The 16,297-nt window shown below is 39.1% G+C and overlaps 1 protein-coding gene across 1 annotated transcript in view; it reads left to right on the forward strand.

Annotated features, from left to right (window-relative positions):
* The first annotated feature begins 1,551 nt into the window (after positions 1 to 1,551).
* Positions 1,552 to 16,297, forward strand: part of VPS50 (VPS50 subunit of EARP/GARPII complex) — an 80,581-nt gene continuing 65,835 nt past the window's right edge. Inside the window, exons 1-5 of the mRNA XM_053980677.1 lie at positions 1,552 to 1,653; positions 3,988 to 4,056; positions 11,226 to 11,348; positions 11,937 to 12,008; positions 15,285 to 15,338. Of these exons, the coding sequence (XP_053836652.1) occupies positions 1,621 to 1,653; positions 3,988 to 4,056; positions 11,226 to 11,348; positions 11,937 to 12,008; positions 15,285 to 15,338 (351 nt within the window). The 5' untranslated portion in view covers positions 1,552 to 1,620. The remainder of the gene's footprint in view (positions 1,654 to 3,987; positions 4,057 to 11,225; positions 11,349 to 11,936; positions 12,009 to 15,284; positions 15,339 to 16,297) is intronic.

The following is a 16,297-nucleotide window of genomic DNA, read 5'->3' on the forward strand; positions in this document are numbered from 1 at the left end:
GAGCACCCAATTTTTACCTTAGTTAAAGAGAGGTGAAAACACCCAGATGCTTCTAGGGCCAATATAAGACACATAAGGGTTATTCCAGATTAATAAAGCAGAAGTACAGTGATCCCACCAGATATAATATCAGCACCTGACATATGTCAGGAGATGAAGAGGGTATTTCACATATTCCCAAAAGCTTTCTGGCTCCATTGTCCTGCCCACCTGAATGTTGTTGTTTGGAAGCTGCTTAATCCACCTACCTGTAGGCTTGATATATCAAATTGCAACCTTTCATAAAACCTAGATTACAAATTATTATCTACTTGATTTCACCATGTAACAAAATATTTGTCATAGATTCTAACTGAAATAATGGGACTTTTAGCATTGGAATAAAACTTGTGTTTCATTTATTTATTTATGGGGCACTTTAAATGTCCCCTATGGGCAAAGAAAATAATAATAAAAAAGGAACAGATAAGCACAGTTATGTTTTTTAGTTGTGTCCTGTAACTTCCAGCATTTGAATATATTCTTGATGTTATTAATATACTACAAGTTTTAAATGAACCCACACAAATGTCGTGCATGTGAAAAATGAATTTTTTTCAGTAGACTTGTAGCTTGCTTGTAGACTTGTAGTTGTTAAATGGCACTTAGACTTAATACAAATCGAACCTCCCTCCTTTTGAATAGAAGCAACTACATTAAAGCACCACTATTTGCAGCACCAACATTCTGCAAATTTTCGTTACTTTATTAAGAAGTAACTTGTTATGTGCTAAACTTGTTAGAGGTTTTCCACAAAACAATTACACGGTATTCCCAATGGTAGCCAGAAGTAATGCGCTCCTGCCAAAGAAAGCAGGGAGGGACCGTGGCTCCTGACCCTCCCTTTGTCAGCGAGTCGTTTCAAAGACACCTGCTCTTACCTGCCCTACCCTGCATCAACACAGCAGCAGCTGGGGCGCTGAGTAACAGCAGGATCAGGAAACACGCGGAGCTGACCTACGTGCCCTCCAGAAAGAAAAAAAACCTTTTTCTATAGGCACAACCATGCCACAGTGGATGTGCCGGTAGTCTCACCGTCGAATGCTGTCTCCACTTAACCAAAGACTGTAGGATAAATTCTTTCTTTTCTCGTGCTGACATAAATTAGATTTATAAAGCTATCTGATGAGTTTTGGTGTGTGTGTGTTTTTTTTTTTAAGTTGCCAGCCATACAACTAAATAAGAGTGGCACAAGCCTATTTTGCCGACGCAAAACTACATCCATCACCCGCGAACAGGTCAGACGCGCTCTCTGCGAAACGCCCGAAAGAACTCGAGACAACCAGGAAATTCTCTTCATTTACACGTACGCTCCAGCTTGCCTCGTTTTATCTTCTGAGCTAAGCACGCCCAAATCCGCACAAGCGAACCTCCATACTCAAACACCCCACCCACTCCCGCAGCTCCAGGGACCGCCCTGCCGGCCGCGCTGCCGGGACTTGTAGTCGGGCTGGCCGGCCGGGAACTACGGCTCCCAGGGAGCCGCGGGCGGGCGCGGTCAGGTGGCGCCCAACATGGCTCCGCCGTGCCCCGGCACCTTGCGCGGCCGCTGAGCGCAGTCGGGGCGGCGGCGGGGCCATCATGCAGAAGATCAAGTCGCTGATGACCCGCCAGGTGAGCGGCTTTTCTCGGGGGGGCGGTGGGGTACCGCGACGGCCGTGCCGGGCTCTCCTCGGGGTCGCCGTGCCCGGGCACTCCGGAGAGCCGCTGGTGCGCGGGCATCGCCCTCCGTCCTGCCGGGGAGGGAAGGCTTGGGGCGTGCGAGCTCCTGCTGCACACGCATCCGCCTTGTTTCCCTCTTCCGAGAAATGGAAGCGTGTGCAGGTGCCAGCGCGTAGCTCATGTCACAACAGAAAAATGGTTGTTGAAGACGACAGGGCGGGCCCGTGTCAGTTTGCTTTTTTGACATATAGTTTCAAAATTATCTAGGCTATGGTTCTGTAACATAGCTTTGTCTGGCAGCAAATGCTTTTGGTCCAAAGGGAGGCGAGGCTGAGAAGGTGCCAGGGACATATTTGGGTGGGCACATAGCGAGTGTGTGCCGCAGCACTCAGTGTGTGTCTGTCAGCTCGCTGCTGTCTGCCACTTGTACCGGTTGTCTCCAGGATTATGTAGATCTAAGCCTACGTTTGGACCAATATTTCTAAGATTGAGAGTCATTTTAAGGAAGTGTGTCAGCAGAACATTCCAGTTATTCATATATAAAAGAAGCCTGATTATTTGTGTCTAATTGGAAAACTTAAAAAAATGACCTATGTCACCCACATCAGATACTCTACATAGTTATAGAAAATCATGCAAAAGTCAGAAGCTTTTTTTTCCCCTAAAACTATGCCCTCAGAGATGTGATCCTTATGCAGGAGGTAGGGCTTAAAACTGAACACTTGTGTGAAAGCGGAACCAAATCTGTTCCGCTTCAGTAGAGGGTTACATGATTTGTTTTGAGCTTGACTAGGTGGAGTGCTGGGAAGCCTACCCAGTGTGGAGATGATGTTTTCTGCAAATGATAACAACTTAGGCAATTTTCAGTCATTTGGAAGGATTAGGTTCCATTTACCATTTGATAAATGAAACCTTTTATTTTTTCTGGAGGTAAGTCACTAGAACTGCATATTTTTGAGAGGACTTGGAAAAATTTTGTGTGAAGTATGAGAAACTGCATCAGTTGCTTAGCTTTTTTCTTACTTTGAATTTCTGATGCGTAGAGGTGAGTCATCTTTGATGGTGGCAACTGCAGAGGGAGGATGTTTTGAAGTGATGTGTAACAAAATCTGAGAATCAAAATCAAAATGGAGAGGTTTTGCATCTTGAGAGGATGAAACAGTTGTAAAATGTAGTCGTTGGCACTGAAATGATGTACAACACTTCATCAGTTTCAAAGAATAAATACAAACTTTCTCACCATAAACTAACATAGTACTTGCACAGGTCCTTTTAGAAATGTGGGTACCAAGGACCAGAAAGGGGCTTGGAAAAAATACTGTTAACATTGATCACAAGAGCAGGAGGAAAGTCTGCCTGAAACTTGTGACTCACAGGAACACACTGAAGTCTCAAGAGAAGCTGGAGTTAGAACCATATCTGAAACCTGAATGTGTAGATGAATTTCTGCCTAGGGAGCTGGCAGAAAAGACACTAAGCAGCCTATTCTGTGGTATTGCTGCTTGAAATGGTGAGATGCTGTTTCAGGTTGTCAGGAGAAGTTGTGGATGCCCCATCCCTGGAAGTGTTCAAGGCCAGGTTGGATGGGGCCCTAAGCAACCTGATCTAGTTGAAGGTGTCCCCTGCCCATGGCAGGGTTGGAGCTGCATGATCTTTAGATTCCTTCTAACCCAAACCTTTCTATGAAAACTGTGAATATGTTTGATATTCAACAAACATACAAGCTATTTATGTGGCTATATGTGTTATAAGGAGTAATAATTATATAAAGCAGCTAGTGTGGATTATGCAAACTTTTCAGTTCAGTTACACATAGGGAAAGCCAGTCCTGGTAGTGGAATATCGTAAGTAGAAAAATATGCCATCAAGCAGAAATAATCTTGCAATAGAGTAGCTGGCACCTAAGTTGAATTAAGTTCTTTGATTCCATTAAATCGTTAAGTTAGTGGAACAAAGTATGCTATTTTTATTTATATTCTAAAATTTAAGATAACATCTGGACATTGACAGGAGAATGTGAGTGAGTTTTATAAAGAAAATGTTAGTGAACTGTACTGAAAAGCTACATATTGCAGCATAAAACTGGAAATGCTTAGATGTTTGTAGAGCATAATTTATATATCAGTGGTCTTGCTTAAATGTTTCTAGAATAAGGTCTTAGCCTTCCAGCTACATGCCAGAGTATTCATTAAGGGACCTGTAGATACCTATTCAAGATCAGGTAAGACTTGATTGTAAGATACTTAAAGGAATCAAACTTAACTGATTATTAAAATTCTTTTAAAGGGTCTAAGAAGTCCTCAGGAGAGTGTTAATGACCTCAGTCCTATTGAAAACTTGCGGATTCCTACTAAGGTATGATACAACATCCCTCCCCTCCCACTCCCTTTGTTTTTAATTTTTCATTTTATAGTTAAATGACACTTACATGTGTCTTCTTTTCTTCCTTAACACCAGGTTTACTGTTGTTCTTTTTTCAGTTTTATTTCTTGCTGAAAGTCTTTTAGAGTGTTTTAATGAAAGAATTAAGAGCTGTGAGACAAATCAGTTCACCAACTCCAAATGAATTTGCATGAAAATTTTTTCTTGAAACTTTTCAGTTGTCACTGGATGCTGATCTTAATATTATTTAGGTTTCTTGCTGGAGTGAATTCAAAAAAAAAAAAAAGAAGAAAAAAGAAAAATGCCTTTTTGAGTTTTACTTTGGAAAGTAGATGCTGTGTGGATGGCCTGTATAGTTCTAGTCTTAACATTTAGTTTCTTCAGGTTTTGGTGCTGTAAGTATATTTTGTAATTTCATAGTTTTAATCTTCAGCATATATCATTAACTTCATGTTCTACTTTGAATGTTAGATCTTTATAATAGCAGTAGTCTTTAGTATTTTTTTGGATCTCACTATTTAAATGAAGCCAGCTCACTGTCATCTCACAGGTCATGCTGTGTAATCTGTGTGTGAGGGAACAATTGTCACAATAATTGGCTGTTCCTTGTTCCCTGTTGATCTGAGGGGAGGATTCACAAGACTTCTGTGGTTGTTGTCTATTATTTTCTATGACTTTGGTCTTTGCCTTTAACCAATAAGATACTTAAATTACTGACTTGAATTTAGATGGCCTATTTTACAACAGTTAAAAAATCAAACTGAAAGACCCCTTGTGTTTCTTTGTGTCTCCCTTACTGTGTAATATGTTGCTTGTGCTGAGGCAGATCAGAAAATTAGCATTGCTGTGTATTTCAAAAATCAAGTAAGAGTCTCTGAATTGGTACATTTACTTTATACTTTATTAAACAGTGGCCAATATATTGGTATCAAAGAACAAAAGTATTCAGTTGCAGCAATGTTGAAAAACTTGTCACATCTCCATCGCTTAAATTTCACAATTGCAGATTCCTGCCACTCCCTGAGCAACCAGTTTTTTGCCAAGTTGGCTCTCCAGGTAAAAGTACATGTAGGGTATCTTGGCTGGATTTCCATTCTGTAATGGTTTGATGTTATATGTCTGATAAGTCTACACTGTGTAGCAATAGCTGTTTTTATTTAACTCTTGAGTCATTAAAATCTTAAGCTGTTTTGATGACAGAATGGTTATGATGCTGCACTTCCATCATCACACTTCCATACTCAAATTGATATCTCCAGACTGATTTAGGGCAAATGTTACTGAAAACTTCAAAAGCTGCATTAAAGCTATACAGAAGTATACAGAATGAAAGGCTGCAGGGTCAGCATTAATTAGGGCCAGTATGAATTGCTGGTAAAACGTCAAGCCATTGGTTAGACAACCCTAGGTACAAACCCATGTTTTTTGAGATGAGGGACTACCACAGTAGTTTGGAGTTCAAATGGGAAATAATGGAAGACAGGAAGACAAATATGCTGACATTCCATCCCCTGAGGGCAAAACCAGCAAAATTCTTTTGGATCTTGATATCTGAAAGTTGTTGATTTGCTGACTGTGGCCAGCATGATGAAGTGATGACTGTACTCCTCAATTTTTTATTTTCAGGCAATGAAATTGTTAGGCATTTGGACATTTTAGTAAGAACCTGAGTGTATTCACTCATTAACGGGTACTCCAATAAGTTCTGCAACTAGTTTGAAAAGGTTCAATTTCTTACCATATGAAGGCAAATCACCTGCAAACTTGCTTAACTTTGTTAATACGGACTCATGCAGCCAACTCACTCGCATAGGGAAGTTTCTCAGTAGGAAGTAAGTGTATAATAGTTTGAGTCTGATAAAGTCTTCTAAAGAAGAAAAGCCAAATCTGAGCCACAAGGCTGGATATAACAGGTTGCCCAGAGAAGTTGTGGATGCCCCATCCCTGGCAGCGTTCAAGGCCAGCTTGGATGGAGCTCTGAGCAAACTGGTCTAGTGAAAGGTGTCCATGACAGGAGAGTTGGAACTAGGTAATCTTCAAGATCCCTTCCATCATTCTCTGATGATTCTTTGATGATTCTATGATATCTAGAAGCGAAAGTTGTCTGTAGAAGGACATAATATCTATTTTGACTGAGATACCTTACTTCTTTGGTATACCCTGATTACCCAGGGAAATTAATTCTTTTTGTTATTGTTGTTTCCCAAGCTGATAACAGTTTTGTTAGCAGATTCTGTCACAAAAGGCTGAGAAATATATTTTGCATGCTTGAATTCAAGTGTGTGGAATTAATGGTGAATTGACTTTGAATTAGGTTATGTTTATTTTGATGATAATCAGCTCATATGCAATATACAAATAGTATTTGACTTTGTGGCTTATCATGGTAAATAACACTGAGATTAAAAAAAAAAATGTTTTTCCTATAGATATAGGAATGTGGGTTTCTTATTTCCCAAGCAGTAACTGAGTGCTTTTCAGGAGTGCATTAAGTAGTAGTGTGGCTAACCTATGTTCTGTGAATAGGCTTTGCTGTTCTCTCCATCAGGAGAGTTGTTTTCAAAGTATAATGTTTGTTTTGGTAGAGTGAGAGCTTTTTAGTAGGTATTCTCTACACATATTGAACAAGGGAAGATCAAAAGGAGGTTCTGAGGATTTTCTATGAAAGACAGGGAATACCACAAACTTCTCTGTGGTACTGCCTTCCCTAGCTGGGAAAGGGGGAGGGAGGGGCAGGGAGGAAAAGCAAGGTAAGTTTATAGATATGGTTATAGATTGTATTTTATGATATTATAGACATTAATTTTTATATAAAACACATAGAGAATTACTAGATTGTTATAGTAATACATGTGTATTGTTATATTAAATACATACTGTTATAGTATAATATAATATGTATACATTAGATTAGATATTAGATAAAGATTCTTCACTCAAGGATGGTTGAGCACTGGAACAGCTCTCTAGAGAAGTGGTCACAGCACCAAGCCTGACAGAGTTCAAGAAGCATTTGGACATTGTTCTCAGGCACATAGTGTGATTTTTGGGGATGGTCCTGTGCAGGGCCAGGAGTTGGACTTGATGATCCTTGTGGGTCCCTTCAAACTCAGTATTCTGTGATTATAAGACAAATATAATCTCTAAATATATCTTTGTATATAGACAGAATTCAAAGATTGTTTGCATGTATGTATACAGATACATATATAAATGCATTAATACTTTTATTTCACAGTGGTGCAGTGTTGCAGTATAGCTGCTGATTGAATCTGTTAAGCATGGCCCTTATCCTGGTATTTAGGATTGGATTTTAGCACAGGTGTTATCCATGTTCAGAATGGAGGGATATAAATCAGCAGCATATTCATTGGTGTGTTTTTGGCTCATGACAGAAAGGAAGGCTGTGTCCAAATCAGTATAATGCAGACTTGGCCCCTGGTAATCTCCAGATAAAAGTGCATAGGCTGTTGCTGGACTTCAGCTTGTAATTAGATTAGAAACAGTTTAGATTTTTTTTTTTCTCTGAGTGGTATCAGTTAACTTTTTTCAATGTCTTCACTTCCCAGTCTTTTAGGTGATAGTGACTGGAGTGCAGAAAGTGTTTGCTTCTATTCCTTACAAGTAATGCTTCATTCAACAGAGCAATCTTGGTTTTGCTGCTACAGGCAACATAGCATACAAGGAGAGTGGGAGTGTGATGCACTGGGAAATAGCTAGGTAGACATCTAAAACTTGCTGAACTGCATTTCAGATGAGTCTGCAATGAGATGACTCTTCTGAAATACATTTCAAGGAATTGCCACAGGCTTCTAGACTGTAAACTCCTATTTCCATTGAACAGAAAGACAAAATGATGTGAGATGTGTGTGGATGCAAGCACTTTTGTTTAGCAATGGCTTCTTCGAGCACACAGAGCTGTCAGACTTCTTTTTCCTTCTTTCTTTTCCTTCCCAGATTCTTTCACTGATCTATTCAGGTGGCATAATGAGAGAGGCCTGCACTAGTGTTAACCTGACAGGATAAATAGTTTTTCCATGAAAGTATGATCCTGTAGTACTGGGGGAAAAAAAAGGTGCAGTTGGCACCACAAGTGAGGCCTCTTATGAATAAAACTTTGGGAAAATGAGTAGCCTGTGAAACAGTATCTTACCAGGCTGTGTTGGCCCATTATTGATTGGAGAGTTCCTACTGCTGAATGCATGTGTTAACCTGGACAGGTGGATTGAAGTGAAGATTGTGGGGTCCACCTTGCCAATATGCTGCTCTTCCTGACCTCTTGTGTATCTAATTAATTCTGTTTAGCAATGGCAAAGTTCTCTGCAAGGGTATTATCATGAGCTTCCCTCTGTTGCAATTTTTGACAGGTGTTTCTGTTCAGAATAGCACTCAGAATTGCTGAATTAACATAAAATGTAAAATTATAAATGTGTTTTAATGCTGACTTTTTTACTTTTTAAGGAAGATATTTATATGGCAATAGATAGACAAGTTTTGGGGTGGAAAAATACCTTGAGGGATTTAATAGAGCTTCTCTTTTTCCTTTTACTGAGTGTGCGAGTACCAAGTCCACAGAGCTAGACCGTCCCTTTACCAAGACCCCTGAAACTACAGGCTTATTTCTACATAGTAAAATTGTTTTTGTGTATCTGATTGAAAGGATGAGGAAAATGGAATATCAGCAAATAAACTTTAGTCGGGACTTTGCCTCCTTTAGTGGTGAGTGAATAAATTTGCCTTCACTATGTTGGTTATTTCAAAGTACTGGAGCGTGATGTGCTGAAAGCTGCAGGTTATCATGGCAGAAGGTCTGGTGTCAGATAATGTAATTTATGGGAGAGCTAAAGTTTATCCTGGAGAGTTATAACTAGATTGCTTTTCTAGAAAAAAATGAACAAGGTAAAGAAAAACCTTGTCATTTAAAAAATATTTCCCTGAGTAGTGTTTTGGCAAGAAACACACTGATGAGTGATCTTTCTGAGACAGAATAAAATGGTTTCTTAGCAATTTTCCTAGGCACTGCAACATCAAATCCAGATTATGTGTCCATAATGGCTTTCTTAATGCATCTTTAGCAGATTTAAATCACCACTGACCTATGGTATTGAGATATTTTTTTCACCAACATGACAAGGTATCAGTAGTCCAGAATTTCAAATGATCCTAAGTATTTCTTCTTTGGTTAGTTTTTCATCTTTTTTTCTTTTAGGAAACAGCCATGCAGGAACTTGAGGCAAATATTGGATGATAAATTCAGTTAATCCATTTGCAGTGGTTCAGTGGACCCCGTTGCCTGTCTTGGATAATTTTCAATTTTAGTTTCATATTGCTGAAACTCAATGTACTGTAGGACGTGAAACTGATTTACAGTGGGGTGTACATTGTAAAGCTACCATTGCAATATACAGCGATATAATTGTATTATTTCCTTGTTTCTCTCGGTCTGTCTGCGCCGTCCATGTCCTTTCTCTGGTTGGGCGTGGGCTGCTGAGTTCACCTGCGCTGGTGGCAGTGACTGCATCAGGCGTTTCAGGGGGAGATCGGAGGCGCCTGGGGCCTGACGGGCGGGAGAAGGTGGCTGCTCGAGGGCTTTTCTCTGGTTCCGCGCTGTCTCCTCGATGGTTTAGTCCCATTCCCCGCTGCCCCATCACGGCTCGGAGCCTCCCGGCTGCGGCCTGGCCCGCGGCCCAGCGGGGGCGCCCGAGCACCGCCGGCGGCCGCGCCTGGGGCCTTCCCTCGGCCTCGCGTGTGGCCGCTCGGGGACGCGAGATACGCTTGAAACGCGTTTTTCTCTGTATCGGAGTCGTTGCTTTTTATTTCCCCACCGTCCCACCTTTTTCTTCTTTTCTTTTCCTTTCCCCCTCCCCCCCCCCAATCTTTTTTTTTTTTCTTGTGAGAAGTATTTCAGAGGAGCAGCGGCTCCTCTGAGGCTCTTCCAAACTGCCCACTTGTGACCCTTTGGCTGCCTCTTACTGCGTAGAGAAACAGCACCTTGCTATGTATTACAAGGATCACCTTGCCTCGGAACGTCTGCACATTGACCTTTTCTCAGGTGATGTGCAAAATAAGGAATTTAGTGGTTGTTCAGTCATTTAATATACATTCGGATACCTCTAGCTGGTAAAATAAACCTTTGAGCTCTTTGTGATGAAAATACCAGCTGGAGTAACTCAGCACTGTTGGGAGGCTCACGGTCATTACGGGACTCTTCAGTCTCCTGGATTGCTTTACCAGAGTTTAATTTCATTATCAAGCAATTTGATCCATTTTATCTTTACTTTTGATGAAAGAATATTCTAGCACTTCTCCCTTTGGAGTCCCTGATAAAGGATTTTTTATTGTTTTTGAGTGAACGATGTCCAGTTGAGGGCCAGTATTAGTTGCAATGTCCAGTGCAGCAGAGGAAGAGGAGGTTCAGGCTCAGTCCTTGGTTTGCTTCAACCACTGGAAGCATCTGGGTTGTTGGGGAGACCTTCCAGAGGAGATCATGACAGCAAGGAGGGGGATGCTTATCTCTGGAATATTAGCTTTCAGAAAGCTGACAGCACATCTCTGCTTAGACCACTGTGCTCAAATCTGAGAGCTGTTAATCTTGTGCAAAGAAGACTGATCTGTTCAAGGTTTACCTGTAGAAATCATGTGTTTAATGGCATGACTTTTATTTCACTGAATGTGAGGGCTGAACTGAAAAGTTATGCATTTGTAATGACACTATCTACCTGTCATTTACAAAGAGGGTTCTTCTGTTTTAAAAAATGCAGGTTTTATTTGGTTTTTTAATGCAATTTTTTTTTCCTCCTTCTGGAGAAGTACTCTGCCAGTTTATTTTTAGTTTATTACTAGTCTGCCAGTTTATTTAGAATTTCTAAAGGTAAGGAGGAAGAAACTGGACTCAACATGCAGTTGGTGCCATAAATCGATGAAGTGTTTAAGTGGGCTGCAACATTGATGTCTACACTATGTTTTTTGAAAAGTTTTAAATGTCTTGCTCTCCCTAGTGGGAATACTGTACTTTCTATATTTTGCCATTGCTTCTTGTGCTAATGTTGGAAGTGGCTTTTGAAAGATGTTAGTTTTGTTAAAATGTCATTCTTCCTACGATGTGTTCTTACATTATGGAAATTCTTTTTTGTTTCATGCAGGAGGAGCTCAGAGAACTACATGAAGAACCAACTGATCCTCAGGCACAACAAGAAATAATTAACAGCATTGAAGAAGTTTATTTTTCCAATGACTCCTTTGATATTGTGAAGTATGAGTTAGAGGTAAGCTGTCATCTTAAAAGAAAAAACGGTAACATAACAAGAAATGCAGACCAAAAGTATGCCTGTTTCAATGAGCTATTTTTTGTTTCTTAGATCTTGTACTAATATAACACTGTATTCCCCTATGTCATCTTGCAGTTGTGTGCAGCCTCTAGCATAGAATATTGGTGCATATATATATAGTATATAGTCTCTTCTTTTAATGTGGTGGAATGTGCTAACAGGCATTTTGTAATTTAAACTGTATTGAAAAAGTCAAGATAGATGAGGAACCAAATCTGTTCTATATTTTGTATATTTTTTTAGCAAACTGACAGAGACAATTTCTGTGATAGGCTGGTTGTGTGTATACATATATTACTTTGAAGTAATTATAATATTACATGAGGCAATTATGATCATATGTTGTATATCTTAACACGAATTGATTTCAGTATCCATCATTTGAAAAAAATGGATTAATTCTGCAAATTAGATTACAGAAACCATAAGAATGTTTCTTTAATGAAACTGATTGCCTAGCTAATACTATGTGTGATTTAACAACATATAATTTCTCACTGATTTTAATTTATTATTTAAATGCAGAGGCTTCCTCCAGTACTTAGTCTTCAAGAACTAGAAGAGTACAGAGACAAACTAAAACAACAGCAAGCTGCTGTAAGTAATGTTTTTTCCTCTGTACCCTTACACAATTTGTTGTCTTGTCTATAAGTCTAGCAAGAAGTGTAACTGAAAAAGATTTGATTTCTTAACACATTAGATACTAAATATTTTTTAATATCATGTTGTGTGCCTTTATAGTGGAAAATCATCACTAAATCATATAATCATATGAAATCATGGAAGTAAATCTTAGTGTTAATTATTGTAACAAAGACCAAATGTGCTAACTATTTCTTTAGAAACTTAACTTTTTGAATGTTTATCTTGTAATGTTCAACACAGTGCTGACTAGTGGAGTAGTATCTTTTTGAGGGATTTCTGGCAATGTAAGACTTAAAATGTTTTAAAAACTCTCTCTTTGAAGATGCTATTTTCTCTTACTTTTCATTTGCCAATATGTTAATTGTTCACAAGGGTTTTAAGTGAACACTGATACAGAGTTATTATGTAATAAACCAAATGAAATGCAATGAGTAGTAAGTACGAGGAATGAGGAGAAATTGGAGTTGCAGTGTTTGAAAGGTGCTTGTTATGTTGCAGACTCTTAAATTTTCTATTCATGTGTTAATTGTTGTTCTATTACTCTTTTGAGATTAATAACATGGTACGGGAAACTAATCTGTTGACTATGGCATTTAGAGAATATCTACAAGTAAAATAGAAGTAATAATCATAATTCATGTCTTCAAATAAATGAAATGTATAGGAGAATCTTGCATTGTTAACAATATATAAAGCAAGTGCCTTCTGCCTTAAACTGCTTTCCCCATAATATACCTATGAAGTTTTGTGAAAGATTAGTGAGAAGTTGAGGAAATGAATATTCCATGTTTCTCACCAAGATTTTTAAGGAAAGAAGTTGGAAGTGAGTAAGAGGTAGTAATTTTTTTTTGTGTGTTTGTTTGTGTGGTGGTGGTGTTTTTTTTATATTTTAAGAAACCATCTAGTGGTGACCTTGTTTTGCCAGGAAGTGCTCTCAAGACTGAGACAACTTCAGTGAGATATGCTGCACAGCACAATTGTATGGAAGATGCCAAAAGCAGTGGGACAGTTTGGAAATAAATGAAGTAACTGAGGATAGTATTGCTCATCTGAAAAAGTATCTGAGAGAATAGCTTGGAACCTCAGAAGGAAAAGTAGTATCACTAAGTACTGGGAAAGAAAAAAAGTGTCTGTGGCAGGTGCTTCTCAATGTTGAGGTCATTATTAGACAAGGATAACTGAGGACTTGGAAAACAAAAAGAGTGTAAAAACTGAAAAGAAACCTATCTTTTATTCATGTGTACTGCTTGAATGTTGCTTAACAGTACTAGAGCATTGAATAACTAGCAGGTATATCCATGTCCTAATGTTTTTTACAGGTACAGGACTAGAATGAAGAATATGTTGAAAAAACAAGGTGAAAATTTCACAGTGCATAGACTGTGGAGTGAATAAAATTTCTTAAAGAGCCCCAGGGTCATGTAAGCTTGTGTAGCATTTGGCTTGATAATATCCTATCTGACCCCACCTCACTCTGAAGTGGTTCTTCTGCTGTCCTACAGAGGAAAGATTTATTAGTTATGGAACAACTAAAAGGTTAAGAACAACTGAACAGTTTTAAAATTGCTCTGTGGTTCTGGCCTGCTTTTGATATGGAAGGAGGAAAGCATAGCTGGGTATATTGCCTTTGTCCACATTGCCCCCTGATGACATTGGAATACTTCAAAGACCATTTATGCGCAAGTGCTCTTCCAGAGGATGGGAATTGAGCTGGTGGAGCCAATATAAGATTGTTACAGGAATGCTGATTGAAGAGCTCAAATTTGTGCTATGTTTGCCTAAGCAGTCAAGTTTACAAAAAACTTCTTTGTTTCTCTTTGCCAGTCGTGCATTGTGGGGTGGTGGTCATAGCCAGTTTTATTTTATTTTCATTTCTAGGAGTATTGTTCCCCCAAAAGAATATACAGCAATACCAATAATTTTTTTGTTATGTTTGAAACAATTTCTTAAATGTTTTTAGTCCCTGATGAAAACCGAAACTAAATACACTATAAGTGCTCAAGCTGGCATTTATAAGACTGTTACTGTTGGATTTCTTTTTAAGCTTCTGTGTTTGTGGACAAGAGATTGATTAAGGTAGCAATGCTCACTTTTTAAATTCAATACAGACAGCAGCTCTCAGGAGCATTTTATTTAGAATTATACTCAGAGCAGTGGAGAAAATTTTAAAATATGCGTATTCTGTGTTCTAAAGAAAGGGTATAATATGTAGAGGATGCATATTCATTTAGACATGGTTTTACTTTAATGCAGTATCAGTCTCAAAGGTAGGTGTCCTTATGTTAAATGTGTTGTGGTTTAACTCTAGATGGCAATAAAGTATCACACAGCCTCTCATTGACTTCTCCACCAGTGGGGTGGGGGGAGAATGGGAGGAGTAACAGTGAAAAAGCTCATGGGTTGAGATAAAGGCAGATAATGAAGAACAAATAGCTAAAAAGTAGGTAAAGCAAAAGCAAGTGAAGCGAAACAGGGAATGAATTCACTGCTTTTCATGGGCAGGCAGCTGTTCAGCCTTCACCAGGAGAGCAGGGCTCTATCATGTGTACCATTTATTTGTGAAGACAAATGCCATCATTCTGAGCATCCTTTCCTTCCTTCTTTTCCCCAAACTGTATATGCAGATCATGACACTGTACATTTAGGATATCCTATGGGTCAGTTGGGGTCAGCTGTCTCAGCTATGTCCCCTCTCAAAGGTTTATTCACCCCTAGCCCACTTGCTGGTGAGGTGGTTCGAGGAGTAGAAACGGCCTTGATCCTCTGCAGGCACTGCTCAACTGAAACTCCTCTGTGTTATCAAAATGGTTTCAGCCCAAGTGCTTTGGAGAAAATTGAATACCCCAGCCCAAGCCAGCACACCATGCTATATCATTGACTTAAATTTGTACTCTAGCAATAGCATGAGCAAAATGTAAACACTTGCAGTACCCCAAATTATTTCTATTTGCTTTTGTAGCACATTCCTTAACAGAGAGTTAAGTGAGTAGTCTAAAAATGCCCACTAATTGCTAGATGGACTTGTGAACGTTTCTCTTATCTTGGTTCTAAGGAAAGCTGATCATAACTTTTACAGTTTTTTTATATGTTGTTGTGGAATATTTATTAATAAATTTGAAAAATGCAGAACTTAATGGTAGAGAATCATAAGCTTGTAGAACATTATTATGGGCATGGCCTACTTAATTGAGATTGCTGTGTATCACATGGAGTGTTCTTCTTTTTAAGGTATCTAAGAAAGTTGCAGATTTAATCCTTGAAAAACAGCCTGCATATGTTGAGGTAAGACAACTAACACTTTTCAAGAATAAACTGCTCAATTTTGTGCTGTTATAATGCTGGAGTTGTGTCGTTATAATGATTTGTAGTAAGGGTACTAGTGCCTGGTTGGAACCAGCTCTTTTTGTATGCTAAAGCTCTGTCTCTATAGTGAAAACCAATGGTGTATTGAGTTGAAAGTCATTAAGATGATAAAGGTTTTGGCATATGGTTGTTTTACAAGGCTTTCTGAAGAATTCAGAATTAGTGAATTCACAGGCTTGGCTAATACCTGTAGTGGATTTGGAACAGGAGCTGCTTTAGTGCCCCTGTTTAGGAGTGGTGTGACAACTTATTCCATAAGAGAAAGCAGTAGTGATCTTTCTTAAGATCACTTAACTGCCACTAATCTCAGGCAGTTGTGAGAATCACAGTCACAGAATATATCGTGTTGGAAGCGGCCCACTAGGATCATCAAGTCTAACTCCTGCACAGAACCATCCCCAAAAGTCACACCATGTGCTCGGGAGTAATGTCCAAACAATTCTGCAAAGTGAAAATGGTGATTGTTATTAAGTTAGTCAGAGAATGATCCTGCGGTGAATATTTCTGTTTGTGTACAGTGCCTTACATCACTATTGTTGTACTGGTGATTATGGCAATTCTTTGGGCAAGAAGCTGGAGAGAGCGTGGAAGAACAAAGATGGCTTCCTGGCTATTAACCTGTGGTAGATGTCATGGAGCTGCAATCATTTTCCTCTTACCCAGAAGACACAACATCCTTTTTGTTCTCTTGTTCTTATGGCCAGTGCATCCAGCTGTAGTGGGGTTGCCATCTGTGTTCTGGCATCATTGCCTGGTGAAAGGAGTGCTGATGTTTAAAGAACAATGGAAGACAGAGAGGTGACCATTGCTTGTGTCATCTTCTGCAATATAAGATGAAAGAAAAAGGCTGTAACAGTAAAGTTGTTTCAGTTTTAGTT

The sequence above is a fragment of the Vidua macroura genome, chromosome 1 (genome assembly GCF_024509145.1).
Source record: "Vidua macroura isolate BioBank_ID:100142 chromosome 1, ASM2450914v1, whole genome shotgun sequence".
NCBI classification, from domain to species: domain Eukaryota; kingdom Metazoa; phylum Chordata; class Aves; order Passeriformes; family Viduidae; genus Vidua; species Vidua macroura.